The 18,787-nt window shown below is 41.8% G+C and overlaps 1 protein-coding gene across 1 annotated transcript; it reads right to left on the bottom strand.

Annotated features, from left to right (window-relative positions):
• Window positions 1-60: 60 nt before the first annotated feature.
• On the bottom strand, window positions 61-18,787 carry BCS1L (BCS1 homolog, ubiquinol-cytochrome c reductase complex chaperone). The gene is made up of 8 exons (XM_060773433.2): window positions 18,546-18,787; window positions 14,777-15,177; window positions 14,033-14,172; window positions 13,662-13,856; window positions 12,701-12,764; window positions 10,127-10,296; window positions 8,286-8,403; window positions 61-445 (listed from the first exon to the last, which is right to left on the bottom strand). The coding sequence occupies exons 2-8, from the start codon at window positions 15,094-15,096 to the stop codon at window positions 193-195; spliced, it is 1,260 nt and encodes a 419-aa protein (XP_060629416.2). The 5' UTR covers window positions 15,097-15,177; window positions 18,546-18,787; the 3' UTR covers window positions 61-192.

Here is an 18,787-nt window from a genome sequence, read left to right as displayed (position 1 = left end):
GTGGAAAAGCCCCTCTATCTGAGTTTATTGTTTTTATTTTAAGCAGTGGATGAATGAGGACAGCTTTGTATAGCCTTTATTTTCTTTACAAAAAGACAACCTCATTGAGGTAGATACATCCTCACAATGCACATGCCTCTTTACTGCTCCTAGACATGCCTTATGTAAAGTTTTCTCTGTGCTGGTTCAGTGTCAGGATACGAGAGTCTTCACATTCTGAATGGCTCCGTCTGGATCTGCCTTGTGCAACATGAAGTGGCCTTGCACTTGGGCAGCACTAATTTGACTGGAGACAGAGAGAGCTTGCGTAGCAAACTGCTCAGCCATCGCTGCTGACTGGTCAGGGAAGAACCTCTGGAACATGCGTCCAAGCTGCCACCGGGAGCAGTGGCCCACGTACTGCTTCAGATCAACCCGGCCAGGGCGAACCAGGGCTGGATCCAGCCTGAAGGGAATGAGAGGAAGGTCAGTGGAGCATCTTGGTACAAGTTCAGCTGGCAAACATGGCTTTCCTCAGCGCACAGGACATTAACACACAGGGCACTTAGCACAATACAATACGATCTTGCTACACAGCCCTCCCTCTAAATCCTAATTACAAACAGAATAAAGAAACATTATCTTCCTTTTATTTAAACTTTAATGTTGTGTACGTTTGGACACTCAAGGCGGGGAACAATATTGTAGAGATGTGTTCATTATAAAGTGTTATTTATAATGTTTATTATAGAGTGTTTAATGTACTGTGTTTAAATGCAGTACATTATTTCTTAATCCTAGAATAGCAAAAATAATCTCACATATCATTTAACAATAAATATACATATACATCAATTCTGAAAGGGAAACGCATCATAGTTAGGTACATTTCAACTATACATATATACAAACCTTTAACCTATGGAATCCTTGATAAGGCGTCCGCAACTAAATTTCGTTTACCTGAAACATGTTTTATGTCAAATATGAAATCTTGTAAACCCAAACTCCATCTTAACAATTTGTTATTGGTACCTTTTACATTATCTAGCCATCGTAAGGGAGCATGGTCTGTTTGCAAAGTAAATTTCCTACCCCACAAATACGGTTTCAGTTTCTTGACTGACCAGATAATGGCATAGCATTCTTTCTCAATTGTTGACATACTATACTCATTAGAATGCCATTTTTTACTTAAGAACAATAGGGGTCTGTCTTCTCCTTCTACATCCAATTGGCTTAGGACAGCTCCAAGCCCAGTATCTGAAGCATCACACGTCAAAATAAAGGGCTTGTCAAAATCTGGTGCCATTAGGACAGAATCTGAAGTAATGGATTTCTTCAATTGATCCATGGCAGTCTGACAATTTGGAGTCCAAATTACCTGGTTCGGGTTCTTCTTTTTAGTAAGATCCGAAAGAGGGGCTGCCAGATTACTAAAGGATGGGATAAATTTTCGATAGTAACCCGCCAATCCAAGGAATGCCCTAACCTGTTTTTTCGTTTTGGGCACTGGCCACTGGTGTATAACTGCCACTTTAGTAGGATCAGGTCGAATATGACCTCCTCCCACTAAATGTCCTAAATATTTGGTAACCTTATATCCTATCCTACACTTGGAAGCTTTAACGGTTAACCCTGCTTCCCTCAACCTGTTTAGCACCAGATCTAAATGATTAAGGTGATCTCTCCATGAATTACTAAAAATCCCTATATCATCAATATAGGCTACACAGAATGACCCCAGTCCACTCAAAACACTGTCCACTAATCTTTGAAATGTGGCCGGGCTATTTTTTAGGCCAAAAGGTAGGACATAGAATTCAAATAATCGATTTTGGGTCCGGAAAGCGGTCTTGTGACGGTCTTGTGGTGCCATGGGCACTTGCCAAAACCCCTTGGTCAAATCGATGCTACTAATAAAGTTGGCCTTCCCCATCCTTTCCAGTAGATCGTCTAAACGTGGCATAGGATAGGTGTCCGTCTGGGTCACTTTATTTAACCTCCTATAGTCTACACAAAACCTAATTGTTTTGTCAGGCTTCTACACTAAAACTATAGGTGAAGCCCAAGAGCTAACCGATGGAGCAATAATCCCTAGGTCCAACATTTCCCTAATTTCTTTTTCAATACATTCATTAATTCTCCCCGTAACCCTGTAGGGTGGAGATACAATAGGAGTAGCATCACCGGTGTTTATTCGATGCTGGACTCCTTGGACCTTTCCTGGCAAGTCCGAAAATATGTCCCTATATTTATTTAAAACCTCTACAACCTCTCTTTTCTGAGGTAGGGACAATTCTACATTCACATCTACCCGATCTAAATTCCTGTACTGTTCACGATCACCATCCCAAAAAGAAAAGGGACCGGATTCCTCTTCTGAAACAACAAAACATACATTTGCAGATCTTACAACATAAGGCTTCAACATATTTACATGGACTCTTCTCTCTACATTGGATTGTTCATCAAAAATATCATAGTTTATGTGGTTGTGTCTTCTGATGACCTTCCATGGTCCAGACCAATCCAATTGAAGCTTGTTAGCCTTGTTGGGAGATAAAAATAAAACTTCATCTCCGATGTCGAAGACCTTTGGCTTAGCAGTAGAGTCATAATAGTCTTTCTGTTTCTGCTGAGCCGCAAGCAAATGTTCTTGAGCAATGTCTCTAGCCAGCTGCATTGTTGCTTGAAGATCTCTTAAATACTCTGTCACCGGAACAGGATCCTTCGCCGGACTTTCTTCCCAATATTCTCTTAACAGATCTAACGGGCCACGAGCTTTCCTTCCATACAGCAATTCAAATGGACTGTAGCCGGTGCTGTCATGAGGGACGGTCCTGTAGGCGAACAGCAGTTGTTGTAACTTGACGTCCCAGTCATAAGGCCTTTCCTGACTGTAAGACTTTATCATTTTGACTAAAGTCTTGTTCATATTCTCAACCAGTCCATTTGTTTGCGGATGATATGCTGTGGAAGTCAGGTGTCTAATTCCACATAACTCCAGCAACTTCGACAGAAGCTTGGAAGTAAACTGGGTTCCCAAGTCCGAGACCAGTTCTCTGGGATATCCAGTTCTTCCCCAAATGGACAGCAGGGCATTTGCAATTGTAGTTGTTTCGATGTTAGTCAGAGCTACAGCCTCTGGATATCTTGTGGCGTAGTCAATCATGGTTAAAATGTAACGGTAACCACGTCTGCTTGGTTTACAGAGAGGACCTACAATGTCAATGCCTACTCTGTAAAATGGTTCTCCAATTATTGGCATAGGGATCAATGGAGCTTTAACTTTATCCCTTCCAGTGCTCAATCTCTGGCAGATGTCACAGGATTGGCAAAACTCTTTGATCCTCTGGAACATGCCAGGCCAATAAAAGTTTTTAGTGATCCTTTTCGTGGTTTTTCTTATGCCCAAATGTCCACCTTGAGGGTTTTCGTGTGCCACCCTCATCAGCTGTTCTCTAAAACCTTGAGGCACTACAATTTGACTACATGTCACTGATCTTTCTGTCGAGTTTACACTTTTGGGTTCTCTATATAGGACACCATTCTTCAGTATAAACTCGGAGGGCTGTTCTTCTGGCAATACTGTGGGGTTTTGAGCTAAAGTAAATAGAGGCTTCAGAGATCCATCGGCTCTATGTTCCTGCCGAATCTCCTCAACTCCTCCTGTCTTCTTAATAAGCTCAGCAACCGTAGTGCTAGATTCTGGCTTCTCATCCACATCCTGTTGTATGGTGAAACACAGGGCTTTTTGTTCAGGGCTTTTGTTCTTATATTCTTCCTCCTCACACGTCATCTTACAGAATTTAATCTCCTCAGCCAAATCATTTCCAATTAAACATTGATATGGTATGTCAGGACTGACTGCAAAATCCCACATACCCTTCCATCCTTTATATTCTATTGGCAAGGTCACCACGGGTGTCGGGATCGCGGGACCTAAACCTTTTAATTTTATTTCAGAGGTTGGCTGTTGAAATTTCTGAGGTATTATTTCAGGGTGCGCGATGCATACTTCGGAACCTGTATCTCGGAGTCCTCTCCTGTCTTTGTGATCAATAGAAATGGTTTCTAAGTAGTCCTTAGATGGGCTGCCTGACAGGATAAACAGACATTGTTTCTCTTGAGGCTCTGAGCTTGAACTCTCCTTTGGAACAGTATCTGCTTCTGCCCTTGGTGTTTCTTTCATTTTATTCACAAAGAGGGTTGTTTTCTCTTTCCTTAACAAGGGACATTGATATTTTAAATGATTCCGTTCTCCACATAGATAGCACCGTCGTTTTACCTCAGGAGCAGTTGGTCTTATTACACTCTGCCTCCTACAGGTGGTGTCTTCTAAGTCAGCACCCTTTTCTTGCTGTGGGCGCTTTTGTTGTGAATAAAATGGCTGCCTGTTTGTTCTTTTGTCCCCTGGCAGATCTTCCCTTTTAAATCCTTCTTTTAAGGTTGTTATTTGATCCGCCATACCCGCTGCCTCTACAATCGTGGATGGCTTGCGATCTTGAATCACCCAACGAATTTCATAAGGAACTAATTGGAAAAATTGTTCCAATTTCAAAAGTTCCCTCAGCTGATGATAATCTTCTACCTCAGACGTCTTTATCCAACTATCAAACAGTTGAGACAATCTAGAGGCCACCTGAGCAAAACTTTGAGTTTTATCTTTCTTCAACGTCCTGAACTTAAATCTATAATATTCAGGAGTCAATCTATATTCCTGCTGAACCTGCTTCTTAAACAGATCATAGTCTCTACAAGACTCCTCCGGCATCTGTCCATAAATCTGTAAAAGCTTCTCATTTATCTGAGGCCTTAGGTATATCATCCATTTGTCTTTAGCCAACCCAAAATCTCGACAACATCTTTCAAAAGATATAAGGAATTTCTCTGGGTCATCTCCTTTGGTAAATTTTGGGAATTTCTTTGTCAAATCTGGGGTATCCACTCCAGATCTCCCTTCCTGGACAACACTGGATGTTTGTGCCAAAGCCAACCTTTGTTTTTCTAGCTCAAACTCCATTCTTTTCAATTCTAACTCCTGTTCTCTCTCTCTTTCTCTTTGTCTTTCTTCAAATTCTCTTTGTTTTGCCTCTCTCTCCATCTCTAATTCTCTCTCTCTTTGTTTTTCTTCAAATTCTCTTTGTTTCGCCTCTCTCTCCATCTGCAATCGTTTCATCTCTAACTTGTACTTAAAAGCCATTTCTGACATAGGCACTGCCTCTGTCTCTGACTCAGAGCTCGAGCTTTCCCCTATGTCTCCCTCTCTTTCCTCAGCCAGCTTTCTCTGCCGCCTGGTAGCCATTTTTCAGCAACTTTTATCTCACAACTTATTTTAAAATCAAACTTAAGGCACTCGATTAGTTGTTACACGAATCCCGTCGTCTGCCACCAAAAATGTAAAGAAGCGTTAATCCCACCGCTTGTCAACCAAAAATGTAAAGAAGCAGCGCTAATCTCACTAAAATGCCACCAATATTCTGTGAGGATCCTTCTTTTAAATATCAATTAAGCTGCCACCAATATGTTTAGAGACGCTGGTTTATGTCTCTGTTTATCTTTAGTTGGGTTGTGAGGTGATTTTGGTAGTGTGGAATGCACCAAGCATAACAGCAATGGAGGAGGCAGGTTTGAAATAAAAAGAGAACAAGTTTTATTGTTAACAGAACGTAATTGTTGCAGTTTTGAGAGTTTGAACTTGGCACAAGGCTTGATGTTACAAAATGGCTGGTTTGAGATACTTTCAGGCTTCTGAATGTTACAAATCTACAAACTCCTTCTTTAGTGAAGTGCTTATACTATTCCAGAGTTCCCTATTGTGAATGTCCACACTGTTTGCCCTATACTCGGAACAAACCACTGATCACCAGTCTTTCCTTACTGGCGATCCTTAAAACCCCCTCTGTTAGATTCTTTAACCTAAGTAATCTAACAAGGTAACACCTTCAGCTCTCTTGCTGAAGAAATATTCACAAATTCTAAGAACTGCTGAATTCTCACAGCTTCACAACAGAGCCCTAACTAACTGGCTCTGCTCTTCTCCGGGTCTCCTCCACCGGACTGGAGCTTAACTGCCACACTCCAACCTTTTTCTCCTTAAGCTCCGCCCACCTCCTCTTCTGCCTTGTCTTGTCACCATGGCAACCTATCCCTCACAGCTAGGCCATGGCAATAAATGTAATACATAAATGCAGTTTAAACACAGTACATTAAACACTCTATAATAAACATTATAAATAACACTTTATAATGAACACATCTCTACACCTTCCTCCCCAGAAATATTATTTTTGTATATTTCTTAATCCTAGAATAGCAAAAATAATCTCACATATCATTTAACAATAAATATACATATACATCAATTCTGAAAGGGAAACGCATCATAGTTAGGTACATTTCAACTATACATATATACAAACCTTTAACCTAAGTAATCTAACAAGGTAACACCTTCAGCTCTCTTGCTGAAGAAATATTCACAAATTCTAAGAACTGCTGAATTCTCACAGCTTCACAACAGAGCCCTAACTAACTGGCTCTGCTCTTCTCCGGGTCTCCTCCACCGGACTGGAGCTTAACTGCCACACTCCAACCTTTTTCTCCTTAAGCTCCGCCCACCTCCTCTTCTGCCTTGTCTTGTCACCATGGCAACCTATCCCTCACAGCTAGGCCATGGCAATAAATGTAATACATAAATGCAGTTTAAACACAGTACATTAAACACTCTATAATAAACATTATAAATAACACTTTATAATGAACACATCTCTACAAATATGTTCTCACAAACAAAATGAAAAGGAACAGCATGAATTAAAAATAGAATCTGTATTTCTTTATCCCCAAAACCAAGCCAATTATGAATTATTACACTGGCAACACACATTTTGGGACTCGAATGTCAGACCTGTTTCTGGATATACTTGACCAGCTGATTCCAAAAAGGGCACCAGTTTTACTCTATCAGCTCTAGTTTTCCAGATATAGAACTTATGCCATCTACCATCTATGATTTTTGAATCATGTGAATTTAATATTTATATTAGGATGTTTTAATGCTTTGTCTTAGTGTTTATATGTTGTAGATGCCTATGTTTAATGGGTTCAATGATTTTAATTTATAGTTATACGTCAGTGTTTTGTTATTGTGATTTTATTTTATTATATGCATGTTGGCATTGAATTCTTAATATGTTGTAAACTGCCTTGAGTCTTCCCCAGGGGTGAGAAAGGTGGTATGTAAATACACTAAATAAAATAATTAACTAATAATAATATTTATTTATTTATTTATTTGCTGCATTTGTTGACCGCCGTTCTCAGCCCTAGGGCGACTCACGGCGGTGTACAACATATAAAAACACATTTACAATAAGCAATAATCCACTAATACACAATAATAAATTACACTAAATAATCCGCTCCGACTTATCACAGAATCATAACCAAGCTAGTAAACCATATTCCGTTCCAGTTGTCATTACCAGTAGATGTAGGACTCAGTTAAATGCCTTCTCAAATAGCCACGTCTTTAGGCCCTTACGGAAAGACCAGTTTGCTGGCCTGCAGAAAACTATGATAACCATATCTAAGAAACTGGAGGTGATGCAGTTTTTCCTATTGAATTTTCTGAATCAGTGCCCCAAATAATGCCCCTAAAAATGATTTTTAAAAAATTGGGCTGTGTTATCTAAGGATGTAGCTTTTGAACAAGCTTGCAAATAACTGCTCCCATACTTTGGTTCAACCTAGCCATTTTCCTCATCTTCCTCCAATATCACTGTACTATTTCCCCATATAAGTTACCCATCCACTGCCTCAATCCCAGCAGCCTGAAAAGGGTCAGGAATGGCAGTAGGGAATAAGTTGCATGTGCAACTTCCATATCAAGTATTGTAAACTGTGATGCCAGGGGAGGCTATACTTATCAGCCACAATGCTTTGCCCACAAAGCATAGTGCTCACTAACAAGCATTGTCTCAGGTTTGACTAGCTTTAATTTAAATTATTTTCATTCTGTCAGCAGAACCTGTTGTTTTGGGTTTTTTAGAACTTACTACTGTTCCATGCATGGCTCCTACAGTACCAAGCAGCGTTCCATGCTGGTTGTGGAGGTGGATACATTAAAGGGGACGCCTTTAGAAAACCACAAATGTGAAATTAGTGGGAAACTCTATTAGGCTGGCAATGTTTGCCTCTTTTACAATTCTAATACGAACCTTTTCACTGACCACCCAAAGCAAACAATCCCCACCCCACCCCCAGTGACAAGTTCTCCCATTCTGTGCAACAATTCTGACCTGTCTACGTGATTGGTGGTCATAAATACTATCCTGGCTTCAGAGGAAGCAACACCATCCAATGCATTGAGAAGACCACTGAAAGTCAGGCGTCCCATGCCCTGGTATACACTGGGATCTAAAAGGAAAAAACAACAAGAGAGGTTGCTGAGAGAAAGGTAAAGAACAGAAATTACCACATAATAATAATAATACTATTATTTCTTTATTTATTGGCACTTATTTTATTCCAATGTTTACAGCCCAGCCATGGTGCCAGTAATTTACCTTCACAGTTAGAGGATTGCAGCTTGAATTAGTATGAGTTGGTGTTTTTATATGTGGATGTGTATAGTTTTATTGTATTGTATATTGTGTTCACTTTTATGTTTGTTTTTAGGCACTTTGTGCCATCTGTAAGCTGCCCCGAGTAACACAGTGAGGTAGAACAAAGCACTATTAAAATAAATACAACAAACATACACAGGAAAATGAAAATTAAATTTTACCAATAAAATGGAGGCCTACCCAACCAAGTTAAAATTGGTTGGGTAGGCCTGCTGGAAGAAACAGGCCATAAGTTGTGTCATTCCAGTCTTGGGGCGGCTGATGAAAAGGTCCCCTGGGTGACAGGTGCCAGTCAGGTTCTGGCCAGCTGGAGTAAATGCCCCCCAGAAAGTACAGACCTGAGAAAGGGTGACTCACATGCTACCTAGATTTACACAGGAGAGCAAGACACACTTTGTTGGACTGCAACTCTCATCAGCCTTAGCACTGATAATGGTGATGAGAGTTGTGGTTCAATATTTAGAGGCCCACACTCACATCATGCCTAGTTCACAACCTCTCAGTAGAAGAGAATTATGACCCAAACACAACTCTTTCAAGCTGTAGCATTAGTGTCATTTTGGCAGATTTAAAATGACCTATTGAGCCCACAGTGGATTAAAGCTCTGAGCTGATCAACTTGCTGACTGAAAGGTCGCAGGTTCGAATACAGGAGCGGGATGAGCTCCCGCTACTATCCCCAGCTTCTGCCAACCTAGCAGTTCCAAAACATGCAAATGCGAGTAGATCAATAGGTACCGATTCAGTGAGAAGGTGACAGTGCTCCATGCAGTCATGTTGGCCACAAGGCCTTGGAGGCGTCTACGGACAACACCAGCTCTTCAGCATAGAAATGGAGATGAGCACCCCCGCACCCCCAAAGTTGGACATGACTAGGCTTAAAATGGCCAGCAGAATGCCATCCAGCCACAATGACACCAAAATGGGTAACAGACAAGGGATGATGAAGCCATCACAAAGGCCTATGTCTCCTTGTGGCAGACACAAAGCAAGCAATCTAAAGTACCACCCATGCTCTTACACAGCATAAAAAAAAAAACAAAACAGTGGCTGAAAAGAGTGCATCAGTGCCAGAAAGAACTGATCCTTTTTTTCTCTCTTTTTGTCTTTTCTCCTCTTCTTCCCCCTTTCTCCGTCACCTACTTTGGGGCCTGACAGGGGAGGGACAGCACCTTTTTGCTGAGGTCTGAAATGAGTGCATACAAAGGGCTTCAGGAATGAGGTCAAGGGTCATATGAAATTAGACAGATGAATTTAAGTTGCCAACCTTTGAGTCAAAAACACAGATTTGGCGGGACTGGAAGTGACCTTGAGTCAATGCAAGAAGGCACAAAGAAAGCACTCTCCAAAAGATACCCAAACCACCTCTATTTAAAAATCTCCAAAGCCTGCAGTGAGGGAAAGGCTGATCCTGGAGAGCATTTCAAATTGTCAGGGTGCTTTTGTGAGAGAAATACTGAAAACCCCGCTTGGAACCACAGAGTGGGGAAGGAACCCGTTTGCCCACCACTCACTTTCAGCAGCAAGATCCCGACCAACGAAGGCAGCATCTACATCTTCCAGGAGGATAATGCTTTGCTGAGGAGCTACACTCAGCAAATGGTTGAGACGATCATCTGAGAGGCTGCGATCACTCAGGCTCAGGAGACAGATGCTGTACTGCAATTCTCCAGCCAAAGCTGTGCTGTGAAAGACAGAGGACAATGTTTTAGTGTATTTTTTTTTAAAGGAAAATGGCAGCCAAATGCAGAGAGAGGGACAGCATTTAACTGCTGGCCTAAGAAACACATTTAGCTTTTGCTATTAATTAGTACTCTCAGGCACACTGCTGTGAGCAACAGAATATGTTCATCTCATTTTGGCTGCAATGCAAAGGAGTAAAAGGATGGAATCAAAAGCAGAAGGAAGTGACAGAAGATCGAGATATAAGGAATGACAGCGACAGAAGGAGAAACACTGAAAAAAGTGATGCAGCCACAAGAAAATGGTTGTTTCAGAATCAAACAAGGGTCAAAAATGAATGTTCCATACAATTATCCCACTTATGTAGGGAAAGGGTTGTAGAAATCTGATTTTAATAATGAAAGGTTTAGAATCCTTACAAAGACAAACAAACCTAGCATTGTGGAAGAAAATTTCAAAGACCTAATAATCATGTTCTTTTGGGCCACATGCTCTAGTGCTACGAATTACCCTTTTGTCTATAACACTGCATGCTTTCTAGACCAGTGGTTCTCAACCTGTGGGTCCCAGGTGACTTGGCCTACAACTCCCAGAAATCTCAGCCAGTTTACCAGCTGTTGGGATTTCTGTGAGAAGAAGAGGAGGAGGAGGAGGAGGAGGGAGAAGAAGAAGAAGAAGAAGAAGAAGACCTTTATTTTTCTACCCCGCCTCCATCTCCCTGAAGGGACTCAGGGCAGCTTACATGGGGCCAAGCCCAGGGCAACATACAAATTTAAACAAAACAATAACATATTAAAATAGCATAAAACAGCATAAACAATAATAAACAAGAATTAAAAGCAACAACAGATTCTTTTTTGAGGGGGGAGGGGGACATTATGCAAAACTGATTAGAGGATAGGGTGGTCAATAGGGTGGATAGAAACGTATAGCAGCACAGAAAATAACATGAAAACAGAGCAATTAAACAGGATCAATTCAGCTTAACTTAACAATGCAGTAATGAAATATGTTGTTGTTCATTCGTTCAGTCGTCTCCGACTCTTCGTGACCTCATGGACCAGCCCACGCCAGAGCTCCCTGTCGGCCGTTACCACCCCCAGAAATATAGGAATTTGAAATCAGGTTATGATTCAGATCATGATTCAGGATATCTGTCACAGGAGTCATCAGTCGAATGCACAACGAAATATCCATGTCTTTAATTCCTTACGGAATGTGGGTAGGGACGGTGCTAGCCTAATCTCCCTGGGAAGGGAGTTCCAGAGATGAGGGGCCACCACCGAGAATGCCCTTTCTCTCGTCCCCACAAACTGCGGCTGAGATGGGGGTGGGAGCGAGAGAAGAGCATCCCCAGAAGATCTTAAGGACCGTGTGGGCTTGTAGGGGAGGATACGGTCATGAAGATAGGCAGGTCCTGAACTGTTTAGAGCTTTATAGGTAATAACCTGCACCTTGAATTGGGACTGGAAACTTATGGGTAGCCAGTGGAGCTGTTTAAACAGGGGGGTTGACCGCTCCCTGTAATTTGCTCCAGTTAACAATCTGGCCAAAACATCTGGGGACCCACAGGTTGAGAACCACCGTTCTAGACATTTTCTTGAAATACTACTGGTTCTGCCATAAGCTCTTCAGACAACATAATCTTGGCTTTACAGGCTAGTCCATAAGAATTATTTCAATACAGCAAATTCTTAAAAAGTACAATTAAATAGCTCAGATACTTCATCTCCAGATTTGCATCTTTATGTAATGGATAGGGTTTTGAATGAGAATACATTCCGCTGTTTGAAACAAGCATACACTTCCATTCTAAGGGCCATGAATGAGGATATGGCATCACTTAGTTCTCATTCACTGTGTTTTGTGGTAGAAAAATTGTGCTGTTTTCAGCCTGCCAAACTGTTGTATTTTTGAGCCTGCCAATGCAATAGGCCATTAATAATAATAATAATAATAATAATAATAATAATAATAACTTAATTTTTATACCACCACCCCTCCATCTCCCTTAAGGGATTTGGGGCGACTTATATGGGGCCAGGCCCAAAAGAACAGTTAAAACATAACACATTAAAATGCATATCAACAAAATGATAACAAAAAACAATATAAAGAAATAAAAACCAACATTAAACAGTATATAAAACATACATCAAAATCAACAATCAATAGAAGTTCAATGTCTCGCCGTGAGTGGGCAGACTGATGCCACAACATTAGAGGATAGAGCTAATGTGTAAAATGCAAATATCATAGAGCAGCAATGAGGATAAGAATGATTATTCCTTTAGTTGTACATTGTGCTTCACTGAAGCATCTGGCAATGTGAAATCTTATAGGGAGGAGAAGGGAACACTTTGGGGACTAGTTTCATGGGCAGAAAGCCAAGGATGTCTACTCACATGAAACTGCTCTTTCCACAGCCTGGGGGCCCATACAGCAAGTACCCTCTCCGATAGGGGATTCCTACAGATGATGAGAATAATCAGGTAGCAGAACATGTAGCCAGCTAATTTCCTGGCATCTTGACTTAACTCTTGTCCTTCCCTCAGCACAAAAATACTTTTTTAAATACAAACTAGCTTTTAAATTATTATTGGTTTGCGGAGAAGCCTTTTTTATTTTATGTGTGTGCTTTGTTTTTAATTCTGATGTTTTTGCAGTGATATTACACCTTTAAAAACCAATGGGGTTGTAAATATAATACTGTGATTTAACTGGCTTATTATCAGGTTTTCAGTTTTATCTTATTTTAACCTTTTTGTAAGCTACCTTGGGTCGTATGCTGAGGGAAAGGTGGAATAATAAACCAACCAACAAACAAACAAAGCCTGAGCTTCACAATTTTACCATCTATGACTGCATAAGAATTCCCATAGAAAGTTTGACAAAGAACCTCTTGAGTCCAGCCTCTGATAAATCAATCCTAGCAGCTGTGAAAGAAATCCACCAACAGTATAAGGTCAGATGGGATCAATCTCCTGCCATCCTCTTCTGGGAGGTTTCCAGTTAAGAAACATCCTGATTGAGAATGCTTGGCAAAGGACTGTTATTATAATCGATGAATGCCAGTAATTGTTCTTGCAGAAAATAGCTAGCTCTGCTTCTGCTTCCACTGTGGGAAGTCAAGGGAAATCAGATTTGGGTAGGTTCCAATGCTCAAGGACTTTCATTATAAGTGCTGCAGAGAAGCATACACAGAAAAGATGGGCTGCAAACAGGCCAACTGTTGTGACTATGGTAAGGAAAAGCAGTATTTCTTGCCTGCTGAATGGGAGAATGCTAGTTCTATACTTGGTGACATTTTTAACCCACAAAGGAAAACCTCAGGAGCCTATGGTTGGCTATGACAAATGCACTCACCTCGATCAATGTACCACTTGGGGTTGCCAATGAACTCCTTCACATCCTGCACAATCCTCTCTGACACGCCTTCCTCAAGGACCACAGAGGTGAGGGGCCGCCGGCGTCGTGGGAAACCAAATGGCCGCCATTCCGCACCCATGGCTGTGTACATGACTGTCTTCCCTTCTTGTTGCCTGAGAGCCAATTCCTTAGCTGAAGAGAAAAAGAGAGACTTGTGGAGCAACAAGCTAACCTGCACATTTGCACAGGAATGGAAAAGTGGATAGGATGAAGAGGGGAAGCTCGCCCAATGTGAAATACAAGCCAGAGGAACAGCACTCAGGAAAGCCTGCCTTGTTTGGAACACTCATGCCAGGTTGCTATTGTACCTTCTTGCAAGATGTTGAAGAAAATCTCTCGCTTATTGCCAACGGCTGTGAAAGTGACAGACTCCCAGGGGGTGCCTGTATGCAGGTCAATCATTTGTTTCTCCCTGTTCCGTTCTATCCGGATCCACTTCCTTTGATACCTTAAAAGAAAGAAGCAAATGCTTGAGGAGGAAGTAGAGTTGGTGGGAGAGAGACAACTGAGATGCAGCTTCATTATAGCATGTGGGCTAGCTTTTTTCAACCTCACACCTTTTATAGAAATCTTCTCCGTGTCAGCATACCAACATCGGTCTGCAACAAAGGAATGCTCCAACATGTTTTATCTATTGCCCCACTGCTGTATGCAAGCCTGAGAGTATTTATTTGCTCAAGATTACTTTGCCCACTTTTAGATGAGTCCCACCTTATGTTTAATTCTGTTTAAATATTTGCATGCTATGGATTTTAAATTGTATTGACTTTTAATGTTGTGAGCAGCTTTGTATCTTGATCAAGAGATAAAAGCGGAATACAAATAATAATAATAATAATAATACAATTATAATTTAATATGAATTTTTATGTTTAATACTTCCCTTTCCTGACAGTGAACATTTCAGTAACTACTTCCTTTATTGCGTTTATCTTGCATACAGAACCTTTTGCCAGAATCTGTGTGTGTGAACAAGATTCGTTGCATTTTCCCATTACTTCTTCCTTAAATTACTTCTATCACTTCCAAAGACACTACACCACTGTACTTACCAAATGAAGTGGTTCCCCGGGCTGGGGATAAAGTCAAACTTGGTACTGACACGGCCACTCTCATGCTGCAGGTATGACGTCTCTACACTGAGGTGCTGCGTGTGCTTGGCATGATGAGAGATCCAGTTCAGCAGCCAGTGGTAGCTCTTGTCCTTGCTTGGTACCTCCAGAGTGATCATGCAATGCCGCCTGAAGGCCACCATACCCAATTGGGCTCCCTTCCGAGCAAGGGCCAGGGCTGTGCCAACACCAACCAAGCCAAAGCCTGCCCCAAAGTATGGGTTGTCTTTGAGAGCCACAACAAAGTCAGAAAAGGGCATGGTTGTGACTGTGGTGAGGAATAGACTCTACTGTTAAATACCTACTCCTTGCGCCATTTCTTCTATACAGCATAGCACAGCCTTGATATCAAGAGAGAAAGGAGACATATATATTACAAAAAGTCGCAGACAATTCAAGCAGTCCAAGGTCGTACACATAGCAAGACACAGATAATGGCACATGTAACTGCTTAATCCAGAAATGGCAACATATTAATGTCTTTTTCATTAGTTTCTCACAGTTAATTTCATCTACATGGTAGAAAATTCTGACATATCCTTACTCCAGGGGACCTCCCACACAGCCCTATATCCCAGAATATCAAGGCAGAAAATCCCACATTATCTGAGTGTGAACTTAGATATCCCATTTCAAAGCAGATATTGTGGGATTTTCTGCCTTGACATTCTGGGATATAGGACTGCATGGAAGGGCCCCAAGAGAACTAATGTACAAGTAACAGAGGATGGATCTACACTGCCTTATCATGCAATGTATGATTAGACCCATATAGTGCAGTTTAGCGCAATACTTTTTAAACTGTAACCAAAGTGGGGGATTGTTACCTGCCCTGGAATCCCACGAGGAGAAAGGTGGTGTATAAAGTTAGTAATAATGATAATAATAACAATACTACTAATAATATGGCAGTGTAGATACAGTGTTAACTCAAACCTAATTTTTGGTTCAAATTAGAACAGATCCACTGAATAAATGAAAGCCTTGGACCCTTCCAGACAGGTGCTATATCCCAAGATCTGATCCCAGGTTTTCTGCTTTAATCTGAATTATATGAGTCTGCACTGCCAGATAATCTGGGATAAACAGAAAACCTGGGATAAGATCCGGGAATACAGAGCCTGTCTTGAAGGGCCCTTAGTAACTCAGTTCATGGCCAGAAGCCCTGCAATCCCCCTCCAGGTGTTTTCCAGACATGTTACTCCAGGAGGCTTATTGCTACAAAAACTATTTTTAAAGTATTTTTCATTGTAGTTGCACATGTATTTTTTTAAAAAATTCAGGAAAAGTCAATCCCTTACAGCTTCAATGAATTACTTTTATATGTTGCAGAATTAAGAGGGTGGAAGATCCTTCCTTGGATACTTTTAAACAGAGGCTGGATGGCCATCTGTTAGGGACACTTTGATTGTGCTTTTCCTGCATGGCAGGGGGTTAGCCCATGTAGTCTCTTCCAATTCTATGATTCTAAGATGGGCAGAGAACTGTAGTTGAGTTCCACATGTGCAATATTAGATCCAGGCCATTGACTATACATATATGCAGTGGATCTTTTGTGTATCTGCTGCAGTTTGGTTCCAGGTAACCATATGAATATGTAAATCCGCTGATACTCAAGTCTCATTATATACAATGATATTGTAGAGTGGTGTCCCTGATGTAAATGTCAAAATCAAGGTTTGCATTTGGAACTTTAAAAAAAACAAAGAACAAGAACAAAACATGAGGCCTCATCACATTCGAGCATTTATCCTTTTCAATCCACTTTAAATGCTATGACTGCCTCCTGCAGAATTCTGGGGCTTGTAGTTTAGGGAGGCCCAGGGTTTCTCTGGATGAGCAGAATTCTGCAAATCCCAGAATTCTGCAGGAAGCAGTCACAGCATTTAAAGTGGATTGAAGTGGATAAATGCTTGAGTGTGATGAGGCCCCGTGGATGGTTGAATCCATGGAAATGGAGGACCACTTGCATAATAACTGTTTGTAATGAAAGGGTCTTTTTCATAGCTTTTAGAAATAAGAGGAAATACAGTGAAACCATTCTCACTGCTTAAGCCTACAGCTTAAACAAGAATCTGCAATAAGCCGGATGCTACTTTTGGTCCTTTCAGAAATTCAATGATTGCTGGAGTTGCTATTCCAGGTCGTCTGCATATATTCCTATCTACGTCCCAGGCCTACTAAAAAGCAATAGTTTTTATATCGCATTACATGCAAATTTTCATGCATTTCAGGAAAATGCAGTCTTCAAACCCTTTCTGGCCATTAATTTTGTATTTGGAGAATCTGGTGCAGGGTGGCCCTTCCACACAATCCTATATCCCTGAATATCAAGGCAGAAAATTCCACAATATCTGCTTTGAACTGGGTTATCTGAGTCCACACTCAGATAAGATAATCTGGGGAGGCCCTGCTTTCGATCCCGCTTCCTTCACAGGACAGGACCTTCTCAGTGGTGGCCCCTTGGTTGTGGAACTCCCTTCCTAGGGATATTAGATCGACACCCTCCCTCCTGACCTTCCAAAAAAAGTTAAAACCTGGCTCTTTGAACAAGCCTTTGGAAATGCAGCATAATAGATAAACATGGAACTATGAAAGAGTGAAACATGGAACGGCCTAGACGATGCTACAGGAAAATGGGATGAACAGGAAGACATTAGTGATTACATGTTTTTAATGATTTTTGTATGGATTTTATAATGTTGTTCTAAATGTTTTAATTGTATACTGTGGACTGTTAAAAGCTGTTGCTAGGTGAAGTGGCCCTCTGTGATATCACTGGGAAAGTGAGTGAGTGAGTGAGTGAGTGAGTGAAGTGGCTTGGGTGCTACTAGGTAGCACGTGGAGAAGGAAAGGAAGGAAGGAAGGAAAAGAAAGGGATGGATAGAGGGAGAGATAAATAGAGGGGAAGAGAAAGAAAATGATAAAAGGGAAGGAAGGAAGGAAGGAAGGAAGGAAGGAAGGAAGGAAGGGGAAAGGGAGAGAAGGGGAAAGGAAAAAGGAGGGAAGAGGAAGGAAGGAGCAAAGGAAGGAAGGAAGGAAGGAAGGAGAAGGGGAAAGGGAGGGAAGGAGAAGGAAAGGGGAAGGAAGGAAGGGGAAAGGGAGAGAAGGGGAAAGGAAATGAAGGAAGGGGAAAGGAAAAAGGAGGGATGGGGAAGGAAGGAGAAAGGGAAGGAAGGAAGGAAGGAAGGAAGGAAGGAAGGAGAAGGGGAAAGGGAGGGAAGGAGAAGGAAGGGGGAAGGAAGGAAGGAAGGAAGGAAGGAAGGAAGGGGAAAGGGAGAGAAGGGGAAAGGGAAGGAAGGAAGGGGAAAGGAAAAAGGAGGGAAGGTGAAGGGAGAAAGGGAAGGAAGGAAGGAAGGAAGGAAGGACGGAAGGAGGAAGGAGAAGGGGAGAAGGGGAGAAGGGAAGGAAGGAAGGAGAAGGGGAAAGGGAGGGAAGGAGAAGGAAGGGGGAAGGAAGGAAGGAAGGAAGGAAGGGGAAAGGGAGAGAAGGGGAAAGGGAAGGAAGAAAGGAAGGAAGGAAGGAAGGTGAAAGGAAAAAGGAGGTAAGGGGGGGAAGGAAGGAAGGAGAAGAGGAAAGGGAGAGAAGGAGGGAAGGGGAAATGGAAGGAAGGGGAGGAACAAGACGTATGGGGGAAAGCAAGGGAAGAAATAAATAAGAGATTAATTCGAACAGCAGCGTTCCTGTGCAATAGGAAGCCCTCGCTCACCTTCGCCTTTCTGCCCAAGCTATCTCTATGGTTGGCTATGCCTTTGACCGGAAACAAGTGTCTCTGTTCCGTCCCCAATGAGCTACAGCTGCCACCCTGCATAGAGGCGCTCTGCTCTATCATTCCTGGTCCTGCAGCGTTCTTTGGACTCCAACTCCCAGAAGCCACTGCCGCTTTGGTCTACGCTCAGCGTTTCTGGGAACTGAAGTCCAGGATACTTGGAGACGCCGGGAAATGGAAAG

This window comes from Anolis sagrei, chromosome 1 (assembly GCF_037176765.1).
Source record: "Anolis sagrei isolate rAnoSag1 chromosome 1, rAnoSag1.mat, whole genome shotgun sequence".
In the NCBI taxonomy this organism is placed as follows: Eukaryota; Metazoa; Chordata; class Lepidosauria; order Squamata; family Dactyloidae; genus Anolis; species Anolis sagrei.
Note: the sequence above shows the minus strand (reverse complement) of the source record. Positions and strands in the feature narration are given on the sequence as shown.